General features: G+C 40.0%; 1 protein-coding gene and 1 long non-coding RNA gene across 3 annotated transcripts; one reads left to right on the top strand and one right to left on the bottom strand.

The window, feature by feature from the left end:
* Positions 1-34: 34 nt before the first annotated feature.
* Positions 35-23,664, bottom strand: ift38 (intraflagellar transport 38). Of its 2 annotated transcripts, none has more exons than XM_088612739.1 (13): positions 23,506-23,664; positions 22,483-22,589; positions 22,215-22,326; positions 21,331-21,415; positions 18,232-18,411; positions 12,913-13,008; positions 11,471-11,554; positions 9,617-9,750; positions 9,086-9,227; positions 8,559-8,631; positions 6,361-6,471; positions 5,494-5,549; positions 35-1,564 (listed from the first exon to the last, which is right to left on the bottom strand). In XM_088612739.1, exons 2-13 carry the CDS (start codon positions 22,502-22,504, stop codon positions 1,385-1,387), a joined length of 1,275 nt encoding a protein of 424 aa, XP_088468865.1. In that variant the 5' UTR covers positions 22,505-22,589; positions 23,506-23,664; the 3' UTR covers positions 35-1,384. The 2 variants fall into 2 exon arrangements, with proteins under 2 accessions (XP_088468865.1, XP_088468864.1); XM_088612738.1 differs by lacking the exon at positions 23,506-23,664 and adding an exon at positions 23,122-23,272.
* Positions 14,096-17,696, top strand: LOC148645133 (uncharacterized). Its single transcript, XR_015928450.1, has 3 exons — positions 14,096-14,240; positions 15,480-15,548; positions 17,344-17,696. It is a non-coding gene; the product is annotated as an uncharacterized LOC148645133 (long non-coding RNA).
* Positions 23,665-24,201: the final 537 nt, after the last annotated feature.

The raw sequence follows: 24,201 nt of genomic DNA, 5'->3' as shown, positions 1-24,201 counted from the left end.
GACACCCTTTCATCAAAAACATAAGCAGAGGAAATTGCACTGTAAAAAAATGTATCTTTATTTTAATGACAAATAAAAAAAGAAAAAAATCCCTTTACACAGAGCCTGACAATTCAGTTCTCCAGTTTCCCCAGGGAGCTGTGGAGAAGCGATTAGGCCCCGATGTTTAACATGCTCTCAGTAGCAGTTCACACCGAAATAAACTTCTCAGACCATGGAAAAAGTTAAATGTGGGTCAACTTTTAATTGGTCCAAGTCACTTTTTAAAATACCGGGGAAGAGAATGGAAACTGCACCAGCTAGTAAGAATAACTAAAAAGCTGCTCAGTACAAGCAGCCGTAGATACAAAAAGCAGACAAGCTTTGCTTATGGAAATAATATTCAGCTCAAACTCATGTAAAAACACTTACTCCTCACCAGTCGTAGGCAAGCATTGTTGCTCAACAACTCCTGTTGTTGAAATACTAATTCTTTCAAGCTCTGGAACAATGGATTCAATGTTCTATAGTGTTTCTGAGCAAAGAGCCTTGCTTTCCCTTGCTTTTCTTAGTTTTCCACAGCTGTTTGTTCAACTTTTACACCTATAAAGGTGCCTAGAATCATGTTTCACTATTATGTGACTGATGGAATTCTATGATGATTCTCACCTTTTATTATTCACTGTCCTGCTTTTCTATAACGTACTGTTTAATATATTAATTATATACACCTCTCACCTTAAAAACGATATTGCAGTTACAGGGAATGGATTGTGGTGGTAGATGTAACTTCAAAAAAGCTTGAATCAATTAGGTTTATTGTGTGATGGCAAAAAGAACAAAGCCCTAACAAATATAGGCACGTACCCGAAAGGAACATATTTGTCATAAGATATGGCCTCCTGACCTTTAGTGCACACACAACCAATATGTCTATTTAGAATGATATACACATTCAATAAAAAAGAGACAACAGCAGAGTGCCAATCACTACACATAACACATAGTGTTGTCTAATGTTTGCTTGTCCACTGGATGGACAGTCATGTGAATGTCTCATGACACATTTGGTACTTTTCAGCAAAACTGAAATGCCAGATGAAAATTTACATTTTTAAAATCCCCCCCCCCAGAATGCAGATTTTGTAAACGTGACCAAGTGAAATGACATCATTAAGTTATCATGATATGCAAGTAAAATAATTTAGAGTATTAATAGTAGTTAATCTAAATATGTTCTCCACGAGTTGCCTGTTCAATTGTAATGTGTATCCATTTCAGGTGAATAGGGATGAAGGAGACCTGTAAAGCTTACAGACTACCTATCTCCGGGATCATGGTTGGTCAACTTTTGCTTGAGAAAGTTCCTGAAGTGGGGGCAAGGTATCGAGGTGCACTCCAAGGCTCAGAAATCGTTGTCGCTCTCTTCCAGCAGCTCCGCCCTGCGGGCCCCACGAGGCGGGTGTGAGGGTTTGGGTGGGGGGGCCTCTAAGCTGTCATTATCGTCATCGAGGTCCTCATTCTGTTCCTCCTCCTCCTCCTCCTCATCGTCATCCACATCGATCTCGCTGTCTTCAGAGTCATCCTGGCAAGCCATCAAGAAAGCACGGATCAGACCAGCAGCACTGAGGTACAGCACGGACCATCCTTTACAGACTACACAAAGATTTCCACACTACCCAGCCTTATTGTGGTAGGAGGTGCACCGGGAACTTTCAAAAAGCAGCTTGATGTGGATTCAGAGACCAATAACCCACGGTCACATAATCAGATATGTAACCATATGCTAAAATGTCCATTACAAAAGTATTTTTAAAAGCAGCATCTTTATAAATTGAAACAGGTTCTGTCTTAATGTCAGTGTCAAACAGGTTTTGCAAGGAGTTTTATTAATCCAAAACCTTTGTTGTAATTACTATTGACCAGATGGTGGCACTGTGCTATCGCAGTTCGCTAAATATACAGTAAGAAACATGAAGTAGCAGGGACACAGGGTAAATTGTGTTTTCACAATAACACACAAAGTTTACACTTCATACTTCAGGCCTGGACCAGCAATGCAGGAGTGACAAGGGTATGTGAAGCCTAAAGCTCCTGAGAGATCACAGGTCTAACACTGAAAAAATCATTTCATCACATCTTCCAAAGAAAGTCTCGTCTGTGAACAATGTTACGGAGTACTGCATCTAATGTTAATACAGTGGAGAAAATTCTATTATTTAGGATTTAGATCAAGGGCATTCAACCTTTACTTGCTGAAAAAGCCCTTCTCAGGAAATCCTGCTCAACTAAGCCCCATGATTGAAAATCCCTTGTGGAATCTATCCTATTTCTTCCACTGTATCAGAAATGGTAGCATCCAGTCCTTCAATAGCATTCCTGTGTATGCAGCATTGTTTTACGGTTTGCTGCAGAACTTGATTATTACAGAGTGCAAATAGAGGGGGGGGGGGGTTTAATTGTGGCAAAAGGGTGCATCTTAATTTTTTCATAATAGGAGAAACTATTTCTGCTCTTTGTAAGCAAACCTGTTTCAAGATGTAAATGTATGCATTGTATTGATAACACAATGAAAACAACGGCACGAATACTGTCAATCTTGGTGAGGCAACAGGAGAAAAGCAGCAATCCAGTGTGGTGTGAAATGTGTCCTTCCCCAGGGATTTTCATTCAGCTTTAGCTTTTGTTCCTATAATAACTTCCAGTCCACTATTTGGTTTAATAGTACTTGCAAGCTTAATTTGCAATAATGTAAAAATAAAACCTACATAATTAAATTTAGAGTATGTGGAGCAAGCATGTATTAATTAGATTGCTTTATACTGCTGTGAAAATAATTTGAAACAAAACTACCACTGCAAGAAGACTAAAATATAGAGAGTACAAATTTAAGCCTACTGATATACCCCAGAGGCTAATTATTCTAAAAAACATGGTCATTAGTCTATAGGACTATTCTCTAGCTTGAAAAAGATTTCCCATTTGCAGAGCACTGGGGAGAAATCTCCAGTGTGTGCTGATACTGGTCTGATTTCCAGATGACTACCTTTTCAAAAAAACACTGCATGAAGGAGACCTTCTCCTTTATGTAGAGCAAGGGGGAGCTCTTTTTGCAGGTAACAGGAAGGGCACAGTCTCACCGTCTCTCCCTAGTAGCACTATCTAACTGCCCCTGTGTTTGATTCCAGCTTGGGTATCTTTGTGTAGTTTGAATGTTCACACCCCCTTGCTCACAGAGCTTTTTCCAGCCGAGCTGGTTTCCTCCAACTTTCCAAAGCCGTGTGGCTTGACTAGCAATGGAATTGTCCCTTTCCCTGGGGAGTTGTTCCCACTACAGGCAATACAGAACTACTGTACATGGGCATGACATGAAATGTACAAAATTAAGGGGCTACTCTCATTCATGCCCTTTCTGTTGTTCTGTGTCAGCAATCTGTTATTCCCCAGTCAGTTCCAGACAGATAGACAATATAATAACACAGGTACAGACTGGTCTATAGACAATACAATAACACAGGTATAGACAGACAGATTGCCATACACAGCAACCTACAACTGGACAAGCTACGCACTCGCCACATACTGATGTCTAAAAACAGACTACTCTAAAGAAGGTTTACATGTTATTTTTCTCTAATGTGCTTTCAAATTATGCATCAGTCTTTCTGAGGAGAAAAGGCAGATGTGAAAGCTCTCTCACTGTAGCCTTTTGTCATCACAGACATGGGAACATCATACAGCCTTGTGCTGCTGGCATGAGCTACATTTTTCCAAGATTCAGAAAAAATCAAGTCTGAAAACATGACTTGCTTGTTAAATTTTAATATTTATAATTTCAAATGTTTTATTCATTTTCTTGTTCTAGGGGGAAAAATGCTAACCTTACAATGTAAAAGCTGTTTCATGAAAAAAAACTGGTTACATAAAGTATTTTTTCCTGCATAAGATTTACAAATGCACTTAAGAAGAAAGATCTGAGAACTTTGCAATTTTTGCTCCTTGAATTTTAAATATGTTGAGTCTTCGCCTTCGGTTAGGATCATTACTAATGAAGACTGTACATAGACTGTATAACAAAAACAGTGAAGAGGTACAGTAAATCTTGAAACTGGAGTGAAAGTCACATTAAAGAAGGGGGACACATTTTTAAGATCAGTTAAGTTGGAATTGTGCTAACCAGAATCCCTGAAGCCAGTAGATGCACTATTCCTTGTAGAGGACAGGTAACGTATCTCCACTACAACTGGAGAAGACTTCAGTAATCAGAACAAACTGAAGCTCTTTAGAAGCTCGGACCTGTAGCTGAAAACCAACCTTTCTTTTTTTCCGTGTGGAAGTGTGTGGAATGACACTGACTGCAGCCAGTTTGTGCTTTTAAATCCGAGGTGCAGAAAGAGAGGAAAAAAGGTTGAGTGCAAAAGGAAGGAACAGGAGAGATGAGGATGACAGGAGTTGATCGTAAGAATGGAACAGATCTGGTGCATAACCAGGCTTTTGTTTTCTTTTCATACGTTTGTGAAGAGTGATATCACCTGTTAGAAATATCAGCTTACCCCTTTGAAGCCTTGACACATTCTTGCCTTCAGACGAAACAGGTGAATTTCCCAATTAACCTTGTTAATGCTAGAGGCGTGCTTCTGGAGTGCTTCTTTGTACCAGTTTCAATAGGTCCAAGTTATTTTTTTTTACTTGAACGGCAAGAATACATGTATTTTTGTCTGGCTGAGGCATTCAAAAAAGGATTTACATGATAAATATCCACTTGTTTCTAAGACAAATACCTAAACTGATTTCTTTAGCAGGAAAACCTGACTTACAGTATGGAAAGGGAATTTGAGGTCATTATCATAGCTGATAGGCATACAGCATGCATTGCCTCAAACCTCTCTCGAAAAATGCTGATTATCTAAGCCCGTAGAAATCCCTGCTTCTTCAAAGATAACATACTTAATTCAGGGTCCTAAGGTTAAGTACTCTAGTATGGTAGAAAAGCAAAATCTCAAATTCTTTTTAGTCTCTGCAGTTATGCTAAGGACAGTATTCTAAATGTTTTTACCACTGTGGCTCAGTGGAGATCTGTACAGGACATTTTTTAAAAAATCTGGAATTACAGCTCTTTTCTATTTCATATCTGCTTCATTTGGAACTGAAACACTGGTAATGAACTTGGCCGGCCTCTTCTACCCCTGCACACTAGATGAGGAAAACGAGGGCATGTGTATGAGCTCCTCTGACACGCCCATCTAGTTAGGGAGCTTCACAGCGCTTCACAGAGGAGTGTGTAATGGTTGGAGGAACAGAGGACCTCTCGCTGACGTCCCAGCAAGCTCCCATGATAAATATCCAGGCAGGTACCCAGCCTGCCCCAGTGGTGCTCAGCCAAACGCAGGCTGCTGGCTTGGGAACTCCTAGTTACAGCCGGCTGATCGCAGCTCAGGACTCAAATTAGTTACACCTGGTGTACAGGGCTGAACATGTTTTCTGAGGGATCAAATTAGTTATGGTCACTCTCACCTCGTCTTCGCTGTCTCCTCCTTGCATCGTCCCCAGGATCCGAGCTCCAGCTCTGCCTGTGGGGTTTACAACCAGCACTATTAGTATTAGTAAGAGGTGCTTCTAAAGCCGACAGCACATTTTAACAGCCCTCTCCTCTTTCCTTTTACATTTCTTTGTCAAGGTAACTGCAATGGAGTTTGAAAGTCACGTTTTGCTAGGATGACGACGGTTGTTTTATGAATGCATTTTCTTTTTCCACTGAATGAAATTGTGCCCTTTCTGAAGCATGACTCACTCTCTAATTGCAATGCAGGAGGAGAAAAGTACTAGCTATAGAAAAAATAACCCCCCTTCCAGACACTTAATCCAGCAAAAATAGAAAATAACAGGATTTTAAGAGATTATTAACAATCAGCTTAAGTCATAATACTTTGATATGAATTAGTCCCCCATCAGCAAAAACTGTAGAAAGCACCATGTCACACTAAGAATGATAAAAATGATAAAAATAGGAATGAGAACAGCAATTATGGAGCAAAATACAACATTTAAATAACTGTTTGAAAAACCCTTTTTACTGATCGTTTAGGTCATACTACTGTACTATGTTAACTTATTGAAATAACAATACTGCTGCAAAAGGAACAAACATTCTGTGTTTGCTTTTTAAATAAAAATCTTTCAGTTCTAACTTAATATGTTTCTTATCTTAAGTTCCTTTGTGCTCAGTGGCTCTTTCAATGGGGATGTTTTGGATGTAAAAGTGAAATATAGGGATTTTCAATTAGGAATTGTGAACATTTGCCTTGAGAGAGCCTGTTCTTGCAGGATCAGTGGAGTAGAAGAAAATATTCATGCTGACAGTGGAAATGGCAGACTTGGTACCTGGAATGGGTATGTCTCTGGTCAGACGGGGCTTGGGGGGTCTGCGGTCCTCTATGTCGCTGTCTGATCCATCATCCTCTGGAATCTCAATGTCCGAGTCTTCATCTTTGCCTGGGTTGTAACACAGAAAAGAGGTACTTACTGTAAGAACATAAGAAGAATAAGATTACAAAAGAGAAGTGGTCATTTTTTCCAATACCCCATACTTCGTTTTCAGTGCACGAGTATGTACCAGGTATCCATTTTTGTTGTTTGACCTTTGAGATTCAGACATGCAGAGTCTAGTCTAAGCAGTGTCTGAACAGGGTATTAATAGGCGTCCTGAGAAGGTAAACAGGATGAAGTTTTAGTCTTGTACATTACTGGCATTTTTTGATTTGCCAACTGCTGATGTCCCAGTAGGAAATGCTTGGACTGTTTTAACATACAGGTTGTTCTTAAGGGCATTTATTGTTAATCACAGGATGCCAATGGCATTTTACTCTGATGGAATACGTGCACACATGCACTTAGCAGACAAATACCTGTAGAAAAAGCCTCACAAGCCATTTCACCTCAGAATGTTTTGCAGTGGAACATCAGGCAGTGTCTGTTGACAGGTGCTAGAGAATTTCTGTCCATTAGACGGAATAAAGGGAAGACCTAGAGATCTGAACACAATGGCCTCCCAGGTCATAAAGAAAATTAATGTCACAGAATGCTCAACGTACAGTTGCTTTAGTCGCCGCAACAGCATTATTTTCCTGTCACTACCGTTAATTGCCATGTCATTTTCACAGTAGCTTTCGCCAATTTCAATGATAGGCTTCACCTAAATCCTGCTTATTAAAGTATGGCATTTTCATTAACGGTCAGAATAGAGGAACGTCACACACTCTCGTTTAGTGTTAACAGGACGAAGGGTTTGCAAAGCCTATCTGATTTCAACAGTTTTCATCCATTATTAAATGCTGTAACAGCTACCTATAACTGCAGTATATGCTGTATGTTTTTTATCTGCACACTGCACATTTTCAATCCACATTATCTTATTGAAAGCAGTGAGTCATTCATTGATAAACAGGTCAGGGATAAGCAGGAAAGTTATGTTGTTTTCCCCTCTGCTAATTCACTGGGGATTTGAAAAAAACGGGATATATTTATCCCAGAGGCTTTTACAAGCATGTTTATTCTCAAACATAGGTAGAAGCAGCTCTTACCACTCAAATATTTGCCATTGCCTTTTCTACACATACTGTATAATGTTCATAACCCTAGCAATTTTTATACTGACAGTACAACTGGTAATATGTAAATGAGACAAAATCAATATGTGAACGCTCCCTGAAAGCTTAAGGATATCAGGAACTCAGGTTGCATATATCATTTTTTATTATACTGTATATCCTTCTCATCTAGAATGACCAATTACCTCTTTATACCTTGGCTCACAGCAGTGAAACCTGAGCTACACCTGGGTGAATGAGGAAGGGCATTCTCCTCTGACATGCCTACTCATCAAGCCCTTTGACATACTGTACTTTAGGCTCCACAGTGACCTACAGGAGAGATCGCTCTAATTGGATGAGTGGCACATGCCTCAAATACATCTCCACAAACCTGCAGGTGTCCAGGAATCTAGTTTGAGGGCTAACAGAGAGCCCTGGCTGACTAATCCTAACCCTGCCCCCTGTGGTGTAGTTCCTATTGTGTGCCAGTCCTTGGATTTCAGTCATAGCTGACTAGGAAGATGGCTAGAGTCCATTCTGTCGAGTCTGCTGAGTCAGCCTCAGAGCTAGCATTCAGAGTGATTCAGTCTTTGTAGGGCTACAGCTAACCCACTTAATCCTTTTTCTGCTTTATGCACTTCTTAGAAGCTACAAAAAAATTAGGACTTCCTGTCATTTAAAGGCAGCGTAAGTTTTACTAACATTACCATTTATTTAGTACTTTCTTAGATTGGAATAACTTAAAATTGTTTAAAGCTTTTATTTTCCTTGTGACCTTTTCTCTACAGAACCCGTGTCATGTTTCAGCTTCACAAGCCACAGTCTGACTGAGTACAGGCCCCAGTGAAATAGCTGTTGGTGACAGGAGCTCTTCTGGGAAACAGCAAGGAAGAGAAAATACCATTTTGGTAGCTTCAGGTTCACTATCGAAATGACAGTTTGTGAGAAGGGTGTGAGGGGTGTTTATGTACTATCCTGAGAGTGTCCTACCTCCGCTTTTCATCAGCCTCTTCTCCTCCTCCCTCAGCTTGTTCTGCATCAGTCTCAGTGTATTTTCAGTTTCCTTCAAAAACAGAGGGATGCAGCTGAAATTTTTGTATCTGACTGACAGATCACTATGTGCCAATATGGAAAAATCTTTTGAAATATGTTGGATCCCACTACCCTGACAAAGGACTGAAAATATCTGGAAAGCTTAGATGTCTTCAAATGTTCCTGTTGCCATGAGTCTACAAAGACGCAGAAGACATGGGAGTGGGAGCAAAATAAATCACAATAGTTAATACTGCAGCACATCAGTGCTTGCTACAGAAAAGCATAAGCCCAGTCCTTAGATGGTTCTTCCTTGGTACCTTAGACTGACTTTTCTTCACCAATTTGCTTCATTCATTTCACAAGCATCCTTGTGCCATTCTATCTTCCTCTCAGCACTCCTCCAACCTAGATTAACAGAGCCAACGTGTGCAAAGGTGCCCTTCTGGATTTGTCCTCCCAGGAGCTTTCCATCTCAACCTCACCTCAAACCTCTCCTGCTCCAGCCTATGGTAATCTTCCAGCTGCTGCTCCAGGAAGCTCAGGTTGCGGAACTTCTCCACGTAGACCTCATACTGTTTCTGGAGGTCTTCTTCGATCTTCTCATACTCGTCCATGAAGGCTGGCCTGAGGGGGGTTGGAGGGGAAATTGGATATACACTAGCCTAGAGAGTATTGTTAAAAGATCTGAAAGCTAATGTACGAACTGTGCTCATGATGCGGGAAAAAGATCTCTCTTTACCTGCTTTCTCGTTGCTAGGCTGTGTTAGCTAAAGAAATCTGTTGTGCAACAGACATCTTTCTTTAATAACTAATACAGAAATGGAAACGAATGAATCCATTTCAGATCATGATTATATCATGTCTAACCGGAATATGGGATGATTACAAGAGGCCACCAATGCAACTGGTATCTGTTCCTGTGGTACAGGTCTCTCACAGTATGCTGGTATGAGCTTCAGCCCTGCTCCCAACATGTGCTAGTGCATCTATCAGCGTGAGTGACAGGCTCTCACCGTACACTCTGGAGAGTCTGCAGCCGCTTCTGATTCCTCTCCAGCTCCTGCTTCTTCTTCTCTATCTTGGCCTCCAGGCTGACCTCATCTGAGGCCACATTGTTCAGCATGTCTTTGGTCTTCTGGACTTGGTGCTGACACGGGACCATTAACAAGCAGGACAAGGAATCAGAAAAGAAACACCCAGGATCAAAAGGCAGGAAAACAGCGGCTTATTAAATCACCCCTCCCGCTGACGCCGATCGATTCTCTCTGTGCAGCATGGATATCGATTTTGCACTCTGATTAAATCAAACGTTGGTCTACCTACCAATAACAAATTCAAGAGCCCTGGGGCAACCTTGTTGTGAAAGGCACTATATAAAAATAAATTGAATTGAATTGAAATTCAGGTCTCAGTGCTTGTAAAGGAATTCCATTCTACTCTGTGGACACCCCTGTGATTACTTAATACAAGCTGTTTGTTCTCTCTGGAAATTCAAAACAATTTTTAAGGTTGATCTTTCTTTATTTGCTTCTATGAGGTAAATACAATCACTTTTGCATAAAATCATATTCGAAGTCTATTCTGCTCAATCCTAATTCAAGCCGCAGTTCCATCTGCCTGACATGTTGCTGCTGTGATCTCTATTTGTTGAGTAACTCCCTGTTCTTTTGCTACTTTGATACTAATTCCTATGTGAAAGACTTCAAGGTTTTGACACATACTAATTCCTGACAGTATTTGAGTCTGCGTCAGCTATACCCATAGCTGTATGATAAAAAAGAACAGCACACAAGCTTCTCTTCTGTTATGCTGTTCTAAAACACTTATATGTTTGCCATTTGCTGAACACTGCTTTGTTCTATCAAGGACACATTTTAAAGTTACAGGCCCCCTAGGTTCTACAAAGACACCAGTACTGAGATTGAAAGCAGAGACATTATGTTGCAAATTAAACTGCCCCCTCTGATTCAGTAAATGGATTGTATTAAGATAAAACCTGTGTGTGTGCCAAAATATAAATGGCCTACCCACCAAGGACAGTTTGAAAGGAACTACAGTGAAGGAGAGGACTATAATAAGATGCAACATTATTTTAAAACAACTACCTTTCAAGTTCACTGATTGATCCCCAGTTTGTGTCAAAAAACTTAATTCTTTTAGGGGTCTAAGATCATCCTGTTTCTTTCTCCAACCCAAGCAGGTTATTGACTATTTCTAATAATGTTCCAAGTTAGACACACAGAAGTCTTCTTAAGGTCTTTTACAACGGATTACTCAAACACATCTCCTTTGTTAAAGGTACAGTATTCTACATTTATTACATGCATATTTTTTGCATTAGATTCTTGCACTGTAATTTAATTAGACAAATTAGCCGCGTCGGTGGTGATTAGATCTAATCTAATTTGATTAGACCACCTACGCGGCTAAGAACTAAACAAAAAAGGAAATTCTAGGCTCTCCAGGAACTGCACTCAACACCCCCGATCTCGAGACGGAATCACTTATCCATTCCTCTCTTCATTAATCTTCTGTGTCTGCAAAATAATCCCCACAGCACAAGACACCTTACTCTCAAACGCCAAGAAGCACTAAAACAATTAGTCTGATAGTGAAATGCAGGTTGTGTATGTCTTTGCGTGCTTAAAAATGCAACGCATTAAACTGTATTTTTGGAAATGCTCCTTCATAGAACACTGCTTTGTTTTTGAGAGGTGATAGATCTGTCCTTGCAGAAAGCCTGCAGATCTCTCACTGGGATGCCACTGGGTATCCCAGTCTCCTAGCGTCGTGTCTCTCTGGGGTGCGGAGAGCGTTCACAGCCAGCGGGAGAGAAGGACAGCTCGCTGGAAGAGCTCGGCACTCACCAGGACCTCCCGGACTGCGGCTTGCAGGGTCTTTTCCGTCTCGTTTATTTCCAGGGGTCTCGCGATGGCGGCAGTCCGCATTTCCTGCAGGAAGGTAGGAAGAGGCATTACAGACGTTACAGACGTGGACTCCAGGTCCAGTCAGGACTCAGCCCTTCAATGGCAATCTGTTCACATGACTTTAAACAGTAAGAAGTTCAAATTAAAATTGAAATTCAATTATTTAAATAACTACAATTATTTAAAACAGTACTAAAATCCCAGAAAGTGTCAAATATGTGTGGTACTTGTAATATTGACCCATGTACTATATATAGTGCAGGCCATATGTATTTGGAGAGTGACACAATGTTTGTTGTTTTGGCTCTGAACCCCAGCACACTGGATTTGAAATAAAACAATGACTATGATGTTAAAGTGCAGAATGTCAGCTTTATTTCGAGGGTATTTGCGTCTATATAAGGTGAACCATATATACTGTATATACTGTATCTGTCAATAAGCCTCAAGCTAAGGTTAGGGTTAGCTTTCTTCTTGAATTAAACATCCTTTAACATTATTTTAAAAAAATTTCCATGTCTCTAAAGGGGGATTTAGGGCTAATTTAGGCCTGTATTTGCTTTATTTTATATACTCACAATACCGATACAGTTAGTATTCTATCCTTCAATGACAATTCTTTCAAATAACATTAAAATCTGAATTTCAAATTAAGCCTAAAATGCAACTGTAAGATGCTCAATTAAATTACTTAAATTACACTACTATAAAACTTTAAAACACTACTGGCCCCAAATAAGGTCATGTATTTATGGTAACTGTAACACTTACCCATGTGCAAAGTTTACTACTTACTGTAATATGAATTAATTAGACATCCTTTAACATGGTTTCTATGTCTTTAAAGAGGGATTTCATGATAATTTACTCTTATCATTATTTTACAGATGTATATTACAGGTACAGTTAGTATTCTACATGTGCTAGATGGGATGATTGACCTCTTCTCATTTGTAACTGTACTCTTAAGTTCAATTACAGGCATACAGATGCCAAAGTATTTTTTATGAAATAATATATTCGCAACTAACTTATCACAGCAATGTCATTTGTATGGCACAGCACAAAAAAGATTTTTGTGCATTGGTATTGGTCCCACTTCTTGCATGAATTAACCCGTAGAGCACAAGGTAATGTGGCTTTTAGAATCATTAAGTGGACAAAGGAAGCCTGCTCTGATTTCGGTGCAGGCTTCGATGCAGCCCCTTTTTAAAACTTATTGTTGGCTCAGATTTCCAAGGCTCTGCTGGACACGGAAAAAGTCATCTACTTAATGTCACTGAAGCGGTTGCAACGTCAAACATAAAGGAGCTGCAAATGCTTTCAGAACATATTCCTGGGGTCAGGCGCCAGCCCCTCCCCAGCACCTCCTTCCCACTCACCCTCAGTTCTGTTTCCTTCCCCAGCAGGTCATACAGCGACGCTCCTTTAGATGTGATCTCTGACGCCAGCTGTCTCGCGGCTTTTAAATCTGCAATCTAACAATTATTATTATTATTATTATTAATAAAAACAACAAGGCCAGTACAAAAATACACAATTGAAGAGAGATGATAACCATTGCTCTCCTGTATTATTGCTAGCACTCCTTGTGGCCAGCTTCTTTTATAGGATCTCACACCACGATATTGTTTCTGTACTTGCTCGCTCTAGTACTTACAATAAACAAGTGCCAGTAAAACATCAAGCCGCTTGAGAGACGGCGCAGGCAAATTAGCTAGATGGTCATTAGATTTTCTACATTTCCCCACCGACTGCAATTTTTTCTTTCCCCTATAAACTTGAAAACATGCATCGAATTCTTAAGCCACAGCCGTGCGCACTGCAGCTTCAGCCTTCAGTTCCTGGGGGGCTGTTAAAAACTCAGCTGAAGCGATCTATTTTTGAGGGGGTCAAGTTCTCGCAGAGGCCAGGGATTTCTAACGAGATAAATCACAATTCTGGCACGAGCGCCCATCTTTGATGAGAAGTAACAAGACAGCGACAGAACCCACAGCCGGCTTCCTCCGGCTTTATCCCGTTTCTCTTCTGCTTGGCTGAGGAATGTGGGTGTTAAACGTGAGCCCCGCGCAGTGTCTCGCAGAGGCAAGAACAGAAGGGTCGACTGAAATCCTTGCGGTGCTCCGAATCCCTTGGGAACACAAGACGTTAATGCTGACGTGACGCCTCTCTTATTAGATGGGGGAGACTGGAAATCAGAGCTGGAGGACAATTTTCTCCTCATGGCTCCTCCGCCTTCCTGCCAGTTCCACACCTGCAGTGGCTAGAAAACCCACCGCTGGGATTTTCTCTAAAAAGAGGAGCCGGTGATGACGGGCAGAAAAATGTTTCTCAATAATATAAAATCTGAAAAACTGTGACAGAAAACCTTTGCAAAAATCCAGCAGGAAGCTCACGTTTTTAAAAAGCTACTAAACGGGCTCCAATCTTCTATTCTGGAATGCATATCTGAACATTTCCATTGTTACGGGCACTGGAGTATTATGTCATAAAAGCATTTGCTGCTGAGTGCACTCTGCTGTCAATCTGTGCATGTTATTTATTGGAATTCGGTCATCTGCCACTTGTAATTTCATTTAGTCTGTTAAAACTGAGAAAAACCCACCACACTAGAATGCCAGGGCTATTACATTAACACAGAACACAGTTATACCACAAATCCATCATCTTCAGAATGACAAAAAAGTACTGCATAAAAGAAGTTTTCAAGGTATTTTAAACGTCTTTTGGTATTGGGAGTTTCCCCCAAAAAAATCCCACAAATGGAAATTTAAAAACAAGACTCCTTGAGATTATTCACACTATTTTTTTAACCTGTGTGACACTTGCAAAGCTACTATTGACGTAAAATAATTGTTATTAATAATTTGCTCTTTTATTGTCAAATAGATGTATTATCTCTCGTGGTTTCCGAAGTATTGGTTTATTTGAAAACTTTTAAAATTCATTAAAAACAAAAACACCTTTGAATGGTTAATGAGAGTGTACAGCTATTCTTTTTGCAACAACCTGTTATTTAGACCATTTTCTGCATTCTTCCCGGAGTAAATGTTTGTATGGTCCAAGAAATAAAAGATAAATACTGTATGAGCTGCCATGCTGACATTTTTAACTGAATCTAAAATTAACTAAAAAGAAGCCACACAGCAAAGGTTCTTAGTGCTTAGTGTGGCCTTCTTTCTCACCAGTAAAAAACTGAATGTTAACCTACAGCAAAGGGAATGGACCTGTGGAGTTTTATATGAGAAATGAAGCCCCATACACAGTGAAAACTCAATTTTGTTGATCTGGAGTGAAGTCTGAAGCTACTGCTGTCTTTACATTTTTTCCTGCAAAGGGAGCTTCTCGTATATGTACTAACCAAAAACACTGGTTTTAGACAGTTATATTTTGCCTCTTTTACTTACGATTATTATTCTTTCTACGATTACTTTCTTAGTTTACTGAATAAACAGCTACTGTGCCTCTTCACCCTTCCCATCTAATTTAGCAATTCAAAAACCCAGAGAAAATAAGAAGACCTTCTACTCTTCATATCAATACAATAGCAAATACAACAACCTTATCTATAATGTCACAGCAGCTCAGCAGCAACAGGTAGCCTGCAGTTTTGACAAACTACTCTCCACTGACAAAACACACATAGTAATTGCTGCAGTTGTCTTCTTACCCTGAGGAGAAGGTTCAGGAAAAAAGGTAGACCAGCAGGAGTTCAGACTGTAGCTAAGCAAAGTTTATCTCTCTTGTCCTTATCTTCCGAGTCTGAAAGCCAATTTCCATTCCTCTGAGAGGGAGGACAGTACTGTTTATCTTCTTGCAACACATTTTTAAATCTACTATTGAGCCCTGTTTCAACAATGTGCCACTGGGAGCTTTTATCTATTCGGGATTTTTAATTGAGATTTTTTTAATAGAATTATTCCAATATCTTTTGTCTTTTTCACTGCAGGCTTAAGACCTGTATCCTGAAAACTAGTCCCACTGGTGGAAACGCTGCACAGTACCAAGAGCATCTGAGGTCACATGCTTTTCCCTCTCATTATAAACTCTTTATTGTGACACAGTACCCCAGTGGCCCTTCAGCTGGACAACAGACAAATGCAGGACAGATCATTTTATCCTGTGCTTGGATTTATAACTGCTCCTGTATACCTACTGAAGGTAGCAGGGTTTTATGTGTGCGCAAAACTACAGTCTTAAAATAATTATCTTTTTAAAGAATCGTATTTGTAAAAAAAATATCTAATATGCTAGTTATTATTCTTTAAAGGCTGAGACAATCGATCAGTCCTTTGATGTGTAATATAATCAGGCCACCACTGATAGTTGGGCCAGTCTATATGTAGTATACCAGGCTTTACCAGCCAACTTCTCTAGTGGCTCCATGCCTTTTGCTGAGATCTACAATCAAATTGTAATGGACGTTTAGCCCTCCTTTCTAAACAAAAGCCAGGAAGTGTATTACCTGGGTTGGCCTTAAGAAGAAGAACAGGCCATGGAGACACTCAGCCACTCGGTCACAATCTTCTGTGACGGTGCACAACCTCAGGAGCCACTGTGCTTCAGCTCACTTTACTTTCCCTTTCCCACACAGCAGCAGCACAGGGCTCATGTCATAGTATTCTGCGTATGATCATGCATATTATTAGAGTTTGAGCAAAACAGTGGTCTCGGTGACACTGCTTCCTCTTCTAAAGGAGCTTCATGTATGCTGCTATGGTTTGTTATTTATTTATAATGGATCTGGGGCTACTTTCCTCTCCCATTGTCCTTCCTTTTATTAAATTCCAGTTATTGTAAGTAACACATGAGATAACCAATAGAAAGCTGTTCACACCTCAAAATAAACTCATCAGTTAGGATCTGCTATTCCCTATTTTTTTTTTCAAAATGAGGATAGGGACATTCCAGGATTTTCATAACAAAAATAACATATGACTGCGAATCCCCTCCCTCACAGAGGGTCAGAGTCACTGCGTGGCACAGCTACACCTCTTCTCCCCTTTAATCAAAGGGCTGTAAAAAATTATGAAATAGCCAAGCAGCAATGGAAACAATGATTTTTACTGAAACAGATGTTCTATTACTATAATATTCTGTATGTGCTACTATTCAACACCTTTATCTTTTAATGAAGTCATTCTTAAAAGATATATAATATCTCACAAATTAGAATGCTATTTTTGCTTATACTTTAATAACAATATATCATAAGGGTGGGAGATCTTTCACAAGCTAAATATTGACAGAAAAAACTAAATTATTTTACAAGGATGTTTGCCTTATAATGATAAATTATTTAGGATGTTTTACTGTTAGGACTATGTTCTGAGCAGAGAAATGTGCACCTGTCTCACTGTAAACTGGAGCGGACACATTGAAGCCTATTAAAAGCTTGACAGACTGTCAAGTCCACTAGGCGACAAGACATCTCTACACTTACGCCAGTCATAAAGTAACATCAGGTACATAAAATAATAGGTCTTCAGTATTATTGTGCACCATTATGGCCTGGCCAGGACTGTGAATTGTTTCTGTCTAAAAAACATTTCTCTCTTGGTCCTATTATTTATTTTTTTTACTTACTGCACCTTTAAGAAGTAAACAGGACTCTCTCTTTAAAATACCTGAGCCAGAGCATTATGGGTAGAGCTTACTTCCTGGAAGGACGCACAGCTGTTTAAATCTCTGCAGCGGGAAACTATTAAGAAGAAAGTTCAAGAAATCAGTTGTTGATGAGCTTTTTTTTTATGTGTGTGTGGTGTGCAGCATTATTTTCTGTTAATCCAAGTTTTTCTCTTTGTTTGGCTTAGGTAGCAAAGAGATGAAACATTCTTAAAACATTGCTGTTCCCTGAAAAAAAAGCTGTCCTCTACTATTTGATTACTCTAGAAAACTGGAAGAAAATGAACTAAGGACTGAGCTGACTCAACAACAGTTTCAACAACAGGAGTTTGGACTTTGTTTCTACAAATCTTGGTGGCTACATGTTTTGTGAGCTCTTTCTCCCTGTTATACAGTATGTATCACCCTGTGGAAGATGGCACTCTTGAGTTTCTGTTTTGTTGCTGGATTCATTTGTCACTTTTTTCCTGCCCTTCTGTTCTTTTATCCTCTGTCTAGTAGTGTACGTAGCAATAAAGGCTATATGTGCAATTGTTAAGAATTCAGATTCCTAACTTTTGTGTTTTTTTTTAATTGCTAGGCAGGGACCTAACTATTTTTGAGGATAGGCCAAAAGTTTTAAAACTGTTACAAGAGAGATACCTGGCTGGGTATAAGGAATTACTGTTTTGTGGTAAGACAAGAACTAACCTACTCACTTCTGTGCTTAGGGAAACAGATTTCATTAAGAGTGGGTTAAGTTCACATCCCAAAAATTCTTTAAAATCAATCAATCACATCAGAAATCGTGCTCAGAACAAAACCTCTCCCTACTGCTTTTTAGCTATGGTACATGGCCGAGTGTTCACAAGTGTATAATTGAAAAAAAAAATCACCAATGGAAGTCACATACTCGTGCACTTTTATAAAGATCTCATAGCCTAGTGGCGAAACTTTTTTCTAACACTGTTTCAGATCTTCAGGACCTTCATGATTCTTCGTGAGCCTTACAAAAAGATTCTAATTCCCCAAATTGTGCTGTTTGCCAGCTAATGCCGAATGAAATAAGTTTCCTCATGCGCCCCACCCCCCCTCACCTTGGATCCCAGGTCAAACTTGAACTTGCTGCTGTCTTCTTCCGGCTGATCTCCGGACGCCATTCCTTTGGTCTTCATGGCACTGTACAGCACAGAGGTGATCTTCAGCATCTCTTTGACCGCATACCCATCAGCCTGGTACAATCTCTTCGTGTTGAGTTTGACATGAGCCTTCGAAGCCTGTGATAAAACCAGATTAAGATCAGTGGCTCTTCTTAGTGGTTTCAGATGGTTCAGATTACTGCTAGGGGTATGTGCGTTTTAATCACTTGACATTAAAAAACTTCTTTCCCCTAAATGAAGCTGTATCACAGAACACCTGTACCTCATTTTAGGTATGAAATTCATTCCCAGAAACCGTTTTGGACAGAAAAAAATTGTATAAAGAAAAACCTATTTCTTATGGGAGAAAATTACAATCCATTCCGGACCCCAAAAATGTCACCCCTGCTTTTACTTTCTTCACTAGGTGGGGCTGCACACTGGTGGTGGTGGAGGGGAGTCCCCATTACCTGTAAAGCGCTTTGAGTGGAGTGTCCAGAAAAGCGCTATATAAGTGTAAGCAATTATTATTATAAAAAAATTACAAAAGAAACTATAATAACTAACATTTATACTGTGGTTTGTGTTTTTAGTGATAGAAAACACTGCTTACCTAGATAGACATCATTAATCATATCTACGTACAGTACTGTAATGTTCAGTAAGCACATGAATCTTTAAGGTCTAAACTACAAATATTCTTACACGAAAAGTAAGAGCACACACAATAGCAAGCAACGCACGAAGCAAGATGGTGTGAACGTCTCTCCTGCCACTCCGTAGGCTCAGTGCTTGCTCTCACCCACACTAGTTAGTGGAACGTGATATGAACACTCAATATGAATCAAGTCTTATCATCGTATGACGCCTTCCTCTTCACTCTCTACATAGGGCGGAGGTTTCGAAATGTTTCTTCATATTGCTTCTGTGTAGTTTCGGAGTTGGCTTTCGTTATTTGAAATGTGGGAAAGAATTCACATACTTCGTAGTATTGAATTTTAAAAAACGGAACATTCATTATAAGAGGTACAGCTGTACTACCCTACCAAAATATCAGCGATACAAAATATTCAGTGTTGCATTCGAAAGCAGTAGGACAGACCACACATCCCATGATTGCTGTCAAGCAGAAGCAGATTAGATCTTTTTCTCAGTATGTTGTTCAACGGGAAGGAAGGCTGACTTACTGTAAGTGACTTCACAGAGACATGACTGATCAGGCTGGCCAGGTGTCACTAATACAAAGCTAGGAGCGGACTTAGCTACTAGTATGGGAGGCTGCCTTTAAGGGCTTACAGCAAGTGACTGGAAAATTATAGAAAAATGAATTTTTGAAGAATGTCTTTTGTTTGCAAACTGCATTAAGCTTTTAGGTCTGCAGCACCAAATTGTAAGGGCTGTTCAATAGAAATGATGGGGATGTGTAAGAGTTATTTTTGTCCATTCGAGCACTAAAGATATTCATTGTGATCTTGAATAGATTCTGAGCACCAGGGACTATTATGCAGAGCAAAAGTAGGCAGTGCTTTAAACAGAAAAAATATACTATTTTATTTGAAACCACTCATCTTTCAAATTGGTTTCTTGCTGTATCCTATCCTCTGAGGTCTGTTTCCCATGCTTTGAATTTGGCTTTGCTCCTCAGACATTAGGAGATTATGCTTGTGGTATGTCACTGCAGCTCCTTTTGAAAACAAGTTAAGGTAATTGTATTTGCTTGGCAGGTCTACTGCTATTAATTCCTATACATCACAAGTTGTCAAGCACAGAGCATCCTTTTTAACCTTTGTACATTCTTGCCATCTAAGAAGCCACAGCTGTTTTAGTCTACCTCCCTTGACTGTACACGCTTTTAATCTCAGGTTTTTGCACTGTAATCACATAGTAAGGATTTACGTGCTCATATACAACAGATGTCTCAGTCTTCCTGCAGCAATGTGACAGCTGTCTGTGGCCCTGGACTGTGTATAAGGCATGGTTTCAAGCCTTGTTGCCTTGGCAGTGTTCCACTCTAGCAGGGTCTCTCTCACTCTATTAGGGAGGTGATTACAGTATAAAAACGCATGGCTTTAATTTGATGAAACCTGACAGATTGCAACTATGGCCATGAATGATGTTCCGTCCATTGTGACTGGTCAGCCTGCACTCTCCTAGGTGTTCAGCTCGAGAGTCTAATGCTGTGGACCTGAAGCCAGAGAACACAGCTCCCTGGTCTAGAAGGAAAGATCAGAGACTGAAAACCTCAGTGAGAGATGTCAGACTGTGGACTTGGGTTTCACCATGGAACCTTATCTTTCACATACAGAGACAGTGGGGTGATAATACCAGTCTGTTAGAACAGACAAATGGCATCAATGTTATTTATAACATAATTTGTGAAGATGCGAGAGGCGAGGTTACGGTGGTATGGACATATCATGAGGAGGGACGTTGAGGAAGTAACAAAGAGGGTAATGGAATTTGAGGTGGAAGGTAACAGGGGAAGAGGCAGGCCTAGAAAGAGATGGATGGATTGTGTGAGAAAAGATATGGAGGTGTGTGAAGTGAGTGAGGAAGATGTGCTCGACAGAGACAAGTGGAGAAGAGCAACCAAAGCAGCTGACCCCAGGACAGTCTGGGACTAAGGCTGTGAAAAAGAAGAAGAAGAAGAAGAAGATTTGTGTGTACTTTTGTTATGTTTACTAAGAGTAAATTAATTAAAGTATTTATTCTAGCATAAACTGCTGTCCCCTAGTTTACAAAAATAAATAATTCATAAGGATTAAGGAATGTTCCTGGAAACACAGCCTAAAACTATTTTTTGAATCTCCAAACCTTCTCTAAGTAATGACTCATTTGCTTAAGTTGCTGCCATACACTAGAATACTTTTAGAAGCGTTGTCAGATTCACAGCACAGATAATAGCAAGATAATGAGTTAAGCAGAAAAGTAAATTTGATGATGCACAGAAAGCAAAATCTGAAAGGGAAAGCACAAGCAGATGTTTAACTAAGGTTTTAGTTACAGTCAGTGCACTTAAAGGCAACTTGAAGAGAACCAACACAGGTTTAGACTTACCATGAACTGAGCAACAGCTTTGATGAAGAAAACCCGGTCTGTCTCTGTATCCACATCAGTGGGAATATCCATGTGTGGCTCGTATCTACAGGTGTGAAATATGCAGAAAAACACTTAAAGGGCAGGAAAGGAGACTATGGACAGGGATTGAATTAGGCAATCTTATGGCAAATTTCCCATTGGCCTTTACCAATCATGGCCTCCTAATAATCCCCATCTATGAATTGGCTTCATTACTCTGCTCTCCTCCCCACTGATAGCTGGTGTGTGGGGAGCGTACTGGCACACTATGGCTGCCGTCACATCATCCAGATGGGGCTGCACATTGGTGGTGGTGGAGGGGAGTCCCCATTACCTGTAAAATGCTTTGAATGGTGTCCAGAAAAGCGCTATATAAGTGTAAGCAATTATTATTATTATTATTATTATTATTATTATTATTATTATTATTATTTCAGGTGGGTAGCTGCGTCAGCATGCGTAGGCTGCAAAGGAACAAGTAATAGGTTTATTCCATGCTGAAAAAAAGAAGAAAGAGAACACAACGTTTCGGCCGTGGAGCCTTCATCGGGTGTCAAAAAGGCTCCCGAAGAAGACACCCGAAGAAGGCTCCATGGCCGAAACGTTGTATTCTTTCTTCTTTTTTTCAGCATGGAATAAACCTATTACTTGTTCCTTTGTATTATTATTATTATTATTATTATTATTATTATTATTATTAAATTCCTGGTGTTTTTAAGGAGCTGAAGCAATTAGAAGCTGAAGTAATCATTGCACATTATTGCACAAGTACAACAGAAAAGTATTCTAGGTTTAATATGGCTCTCGGATTGCTGTTCGTCTGCCATTCTGATTGACAGTAAAAACAGTGCAGAGGCACAAACCTCTTCACCAGCCAGATTAAGATCTCTGCCACCAGGGTGAAATTGGGGGTCCTGAAGTTTTCCATTGAAATGAGACGAGTGTACCCCAAAGCCCGCATCATCTCTGTGAAATCTGTTAAAACAAAGAAATGGTTCTTCATAACAAATCCTCGGACCCGTTAGCTATAAGACAACAAATGAGTCAAATGGGCCAGCGTTTGATGGGGATAGGGGTTTACTTGAAGAAATCAAGAAATCTGGTCACGTAGAATTTCTGCTCAGCACTTACTTCTCAGGTCTCTGAAAGACATGGTGTCCGGTTGTGTTGAGACAGCGGTCTTTTCTCTTCCAAGTACTTATTTCGCAGGCTGATCCGGACTGACTTTCCCGGGAGCCCTTTGAATTGAAAAGAGGGACAAGACTTCAACCTCCCTTCAGACTGTTGGGTGTTACAGAAAATAAGGAGTCCGTAACCGCAAGAAATTGAATCCATTCCCATGTTCTTAGACGTATTTACCCATAGCAAAAATCAAAAGGCTGACATTTTAATCATTTGGATTTGTATTGATCTCGTCTCGCTCGCAGTCTTGCGTAATCTTAACTCGAGTCCCATTTTAGAATAACCCACGTAGGAGACCGATAAAGCAAACCATTAATAATGTCTTAAAAGTCAGTTTCGAAGGCAAAATCAAAAGTACATTTGTTCTTAGAAAAATACCAAAGTCGCCTCAGAGGGCCAGACTGTGCCGCATACTGTATATCTTAGTGCCTTAAATGTTCTTAGTTTTCCCTATTTTTATATATTACATGCTACTTTTAAACGGTCTAGTCTGTGCCTAGCTTGTATACTTCAACAGACGGGTTTCTCTTCGGCATCCTTCAGGAAGAAAGACGCTAATTAATTAATAGTAACGTTACCTATACTTACAATTTATCATAACTGGCCTGCGAGCTTCTCTACCGCTTATCCCGTCTCTATGGAATCCAAAACAAACCTGCGCTACGGAAGCTTGGAGAAGACAAACCTCATAACGAGTCCCTAATAGCACACAACCATGCACACAGTATTCATAAGAGCACAATAAGAAGACGGGGAACATTTTAGAGCAGTGTACAGTGCCAATGAAGCCCACGGGAGCCCAGGCTGCTGTCCTTCCTCCCACTCCCCCAACAGCTTATACTTGTATAATGAAATCGCACTGTAAGCTCGGTTTTGCTGTGCTAATAACTATACAGTCACTCTCTGTGCTTTTTCTAGTTTTGATCTCAGTGTACTTTCCTACATTTACATTCTATTTTTAACTTGCCTTACCCTTTTATTCTGGCTTGACTGAAGCCTGATGAAGTGGACCCAGTCCTCAGCAGTCCATCCTCCAATTTAGTGCGCCGGTCCGTTTTCCCAAGCGGACAAGCTCTTCACCGCTGCCGCTGTAACTGGGTCAGTCTGAAACAACCGTCGAGCCAACTTGTCTATATAACTTCTGCCTGGGAGAGACTGTGCACAAGAGGGCGTTTCTTTCTTTCGAGTCTTGGTTTCTTTGTGTGAAGCCCTTGTCAGGATTAACAGTGGGCAGCCAGCATCACAGCGATGCCGGGATATGTAAGAAATTGGACTAGAACAGTCTGAATCCCAGATCACTTGAGTTTATAGTAATTACAGAGCGGATGCCAAGATGGATACAGCCTGAAACAGTTTCGATAGGTCTTATTTCAAATTAATAATTAATTCCGCAAAATGGTAGCTAATACAGACAGTAAATACTGAGTTAGTCACTACTTAATTACTGGGAGACAACGTTACAGTATATTACATCCTAGTATAAATGTTTTCATATCATAACTTTTATTACGCAGTTATGTCTAGCTTTTATTTGTTTAGTTTTCTGTTTAATTTGTGGATACCTATGTCTTTGGATGATTGTTTTTTTTTTTGTAATTTTTTGAGCTCCGTGCCGACCATAGCCGCAGGCGAACTATGGGACTACCTGGGGGCCCGTGGCCACAAGGG

Source organism: Lepisosteus platostomus, chromosome 19 (genome assembly GCF_059453375.1).
Source record: "Lepisosteus platostomus isolate fLepPlt1 chromosome 19, fLepPlt1.hap1, whole genome shotgun sequence".
NCBI classification, from domain to species: Eukaryota; Metazoa; Chordata; class Actinopteri; order Semionotiformes; family Lepisosteidae; genus Lepisosteus; species Lepisosteus platostomus.
Note: the sequence above shows the minus strand (reverse complement) of the source record. Positions and strands in the feature narration are given on the sequence as shown.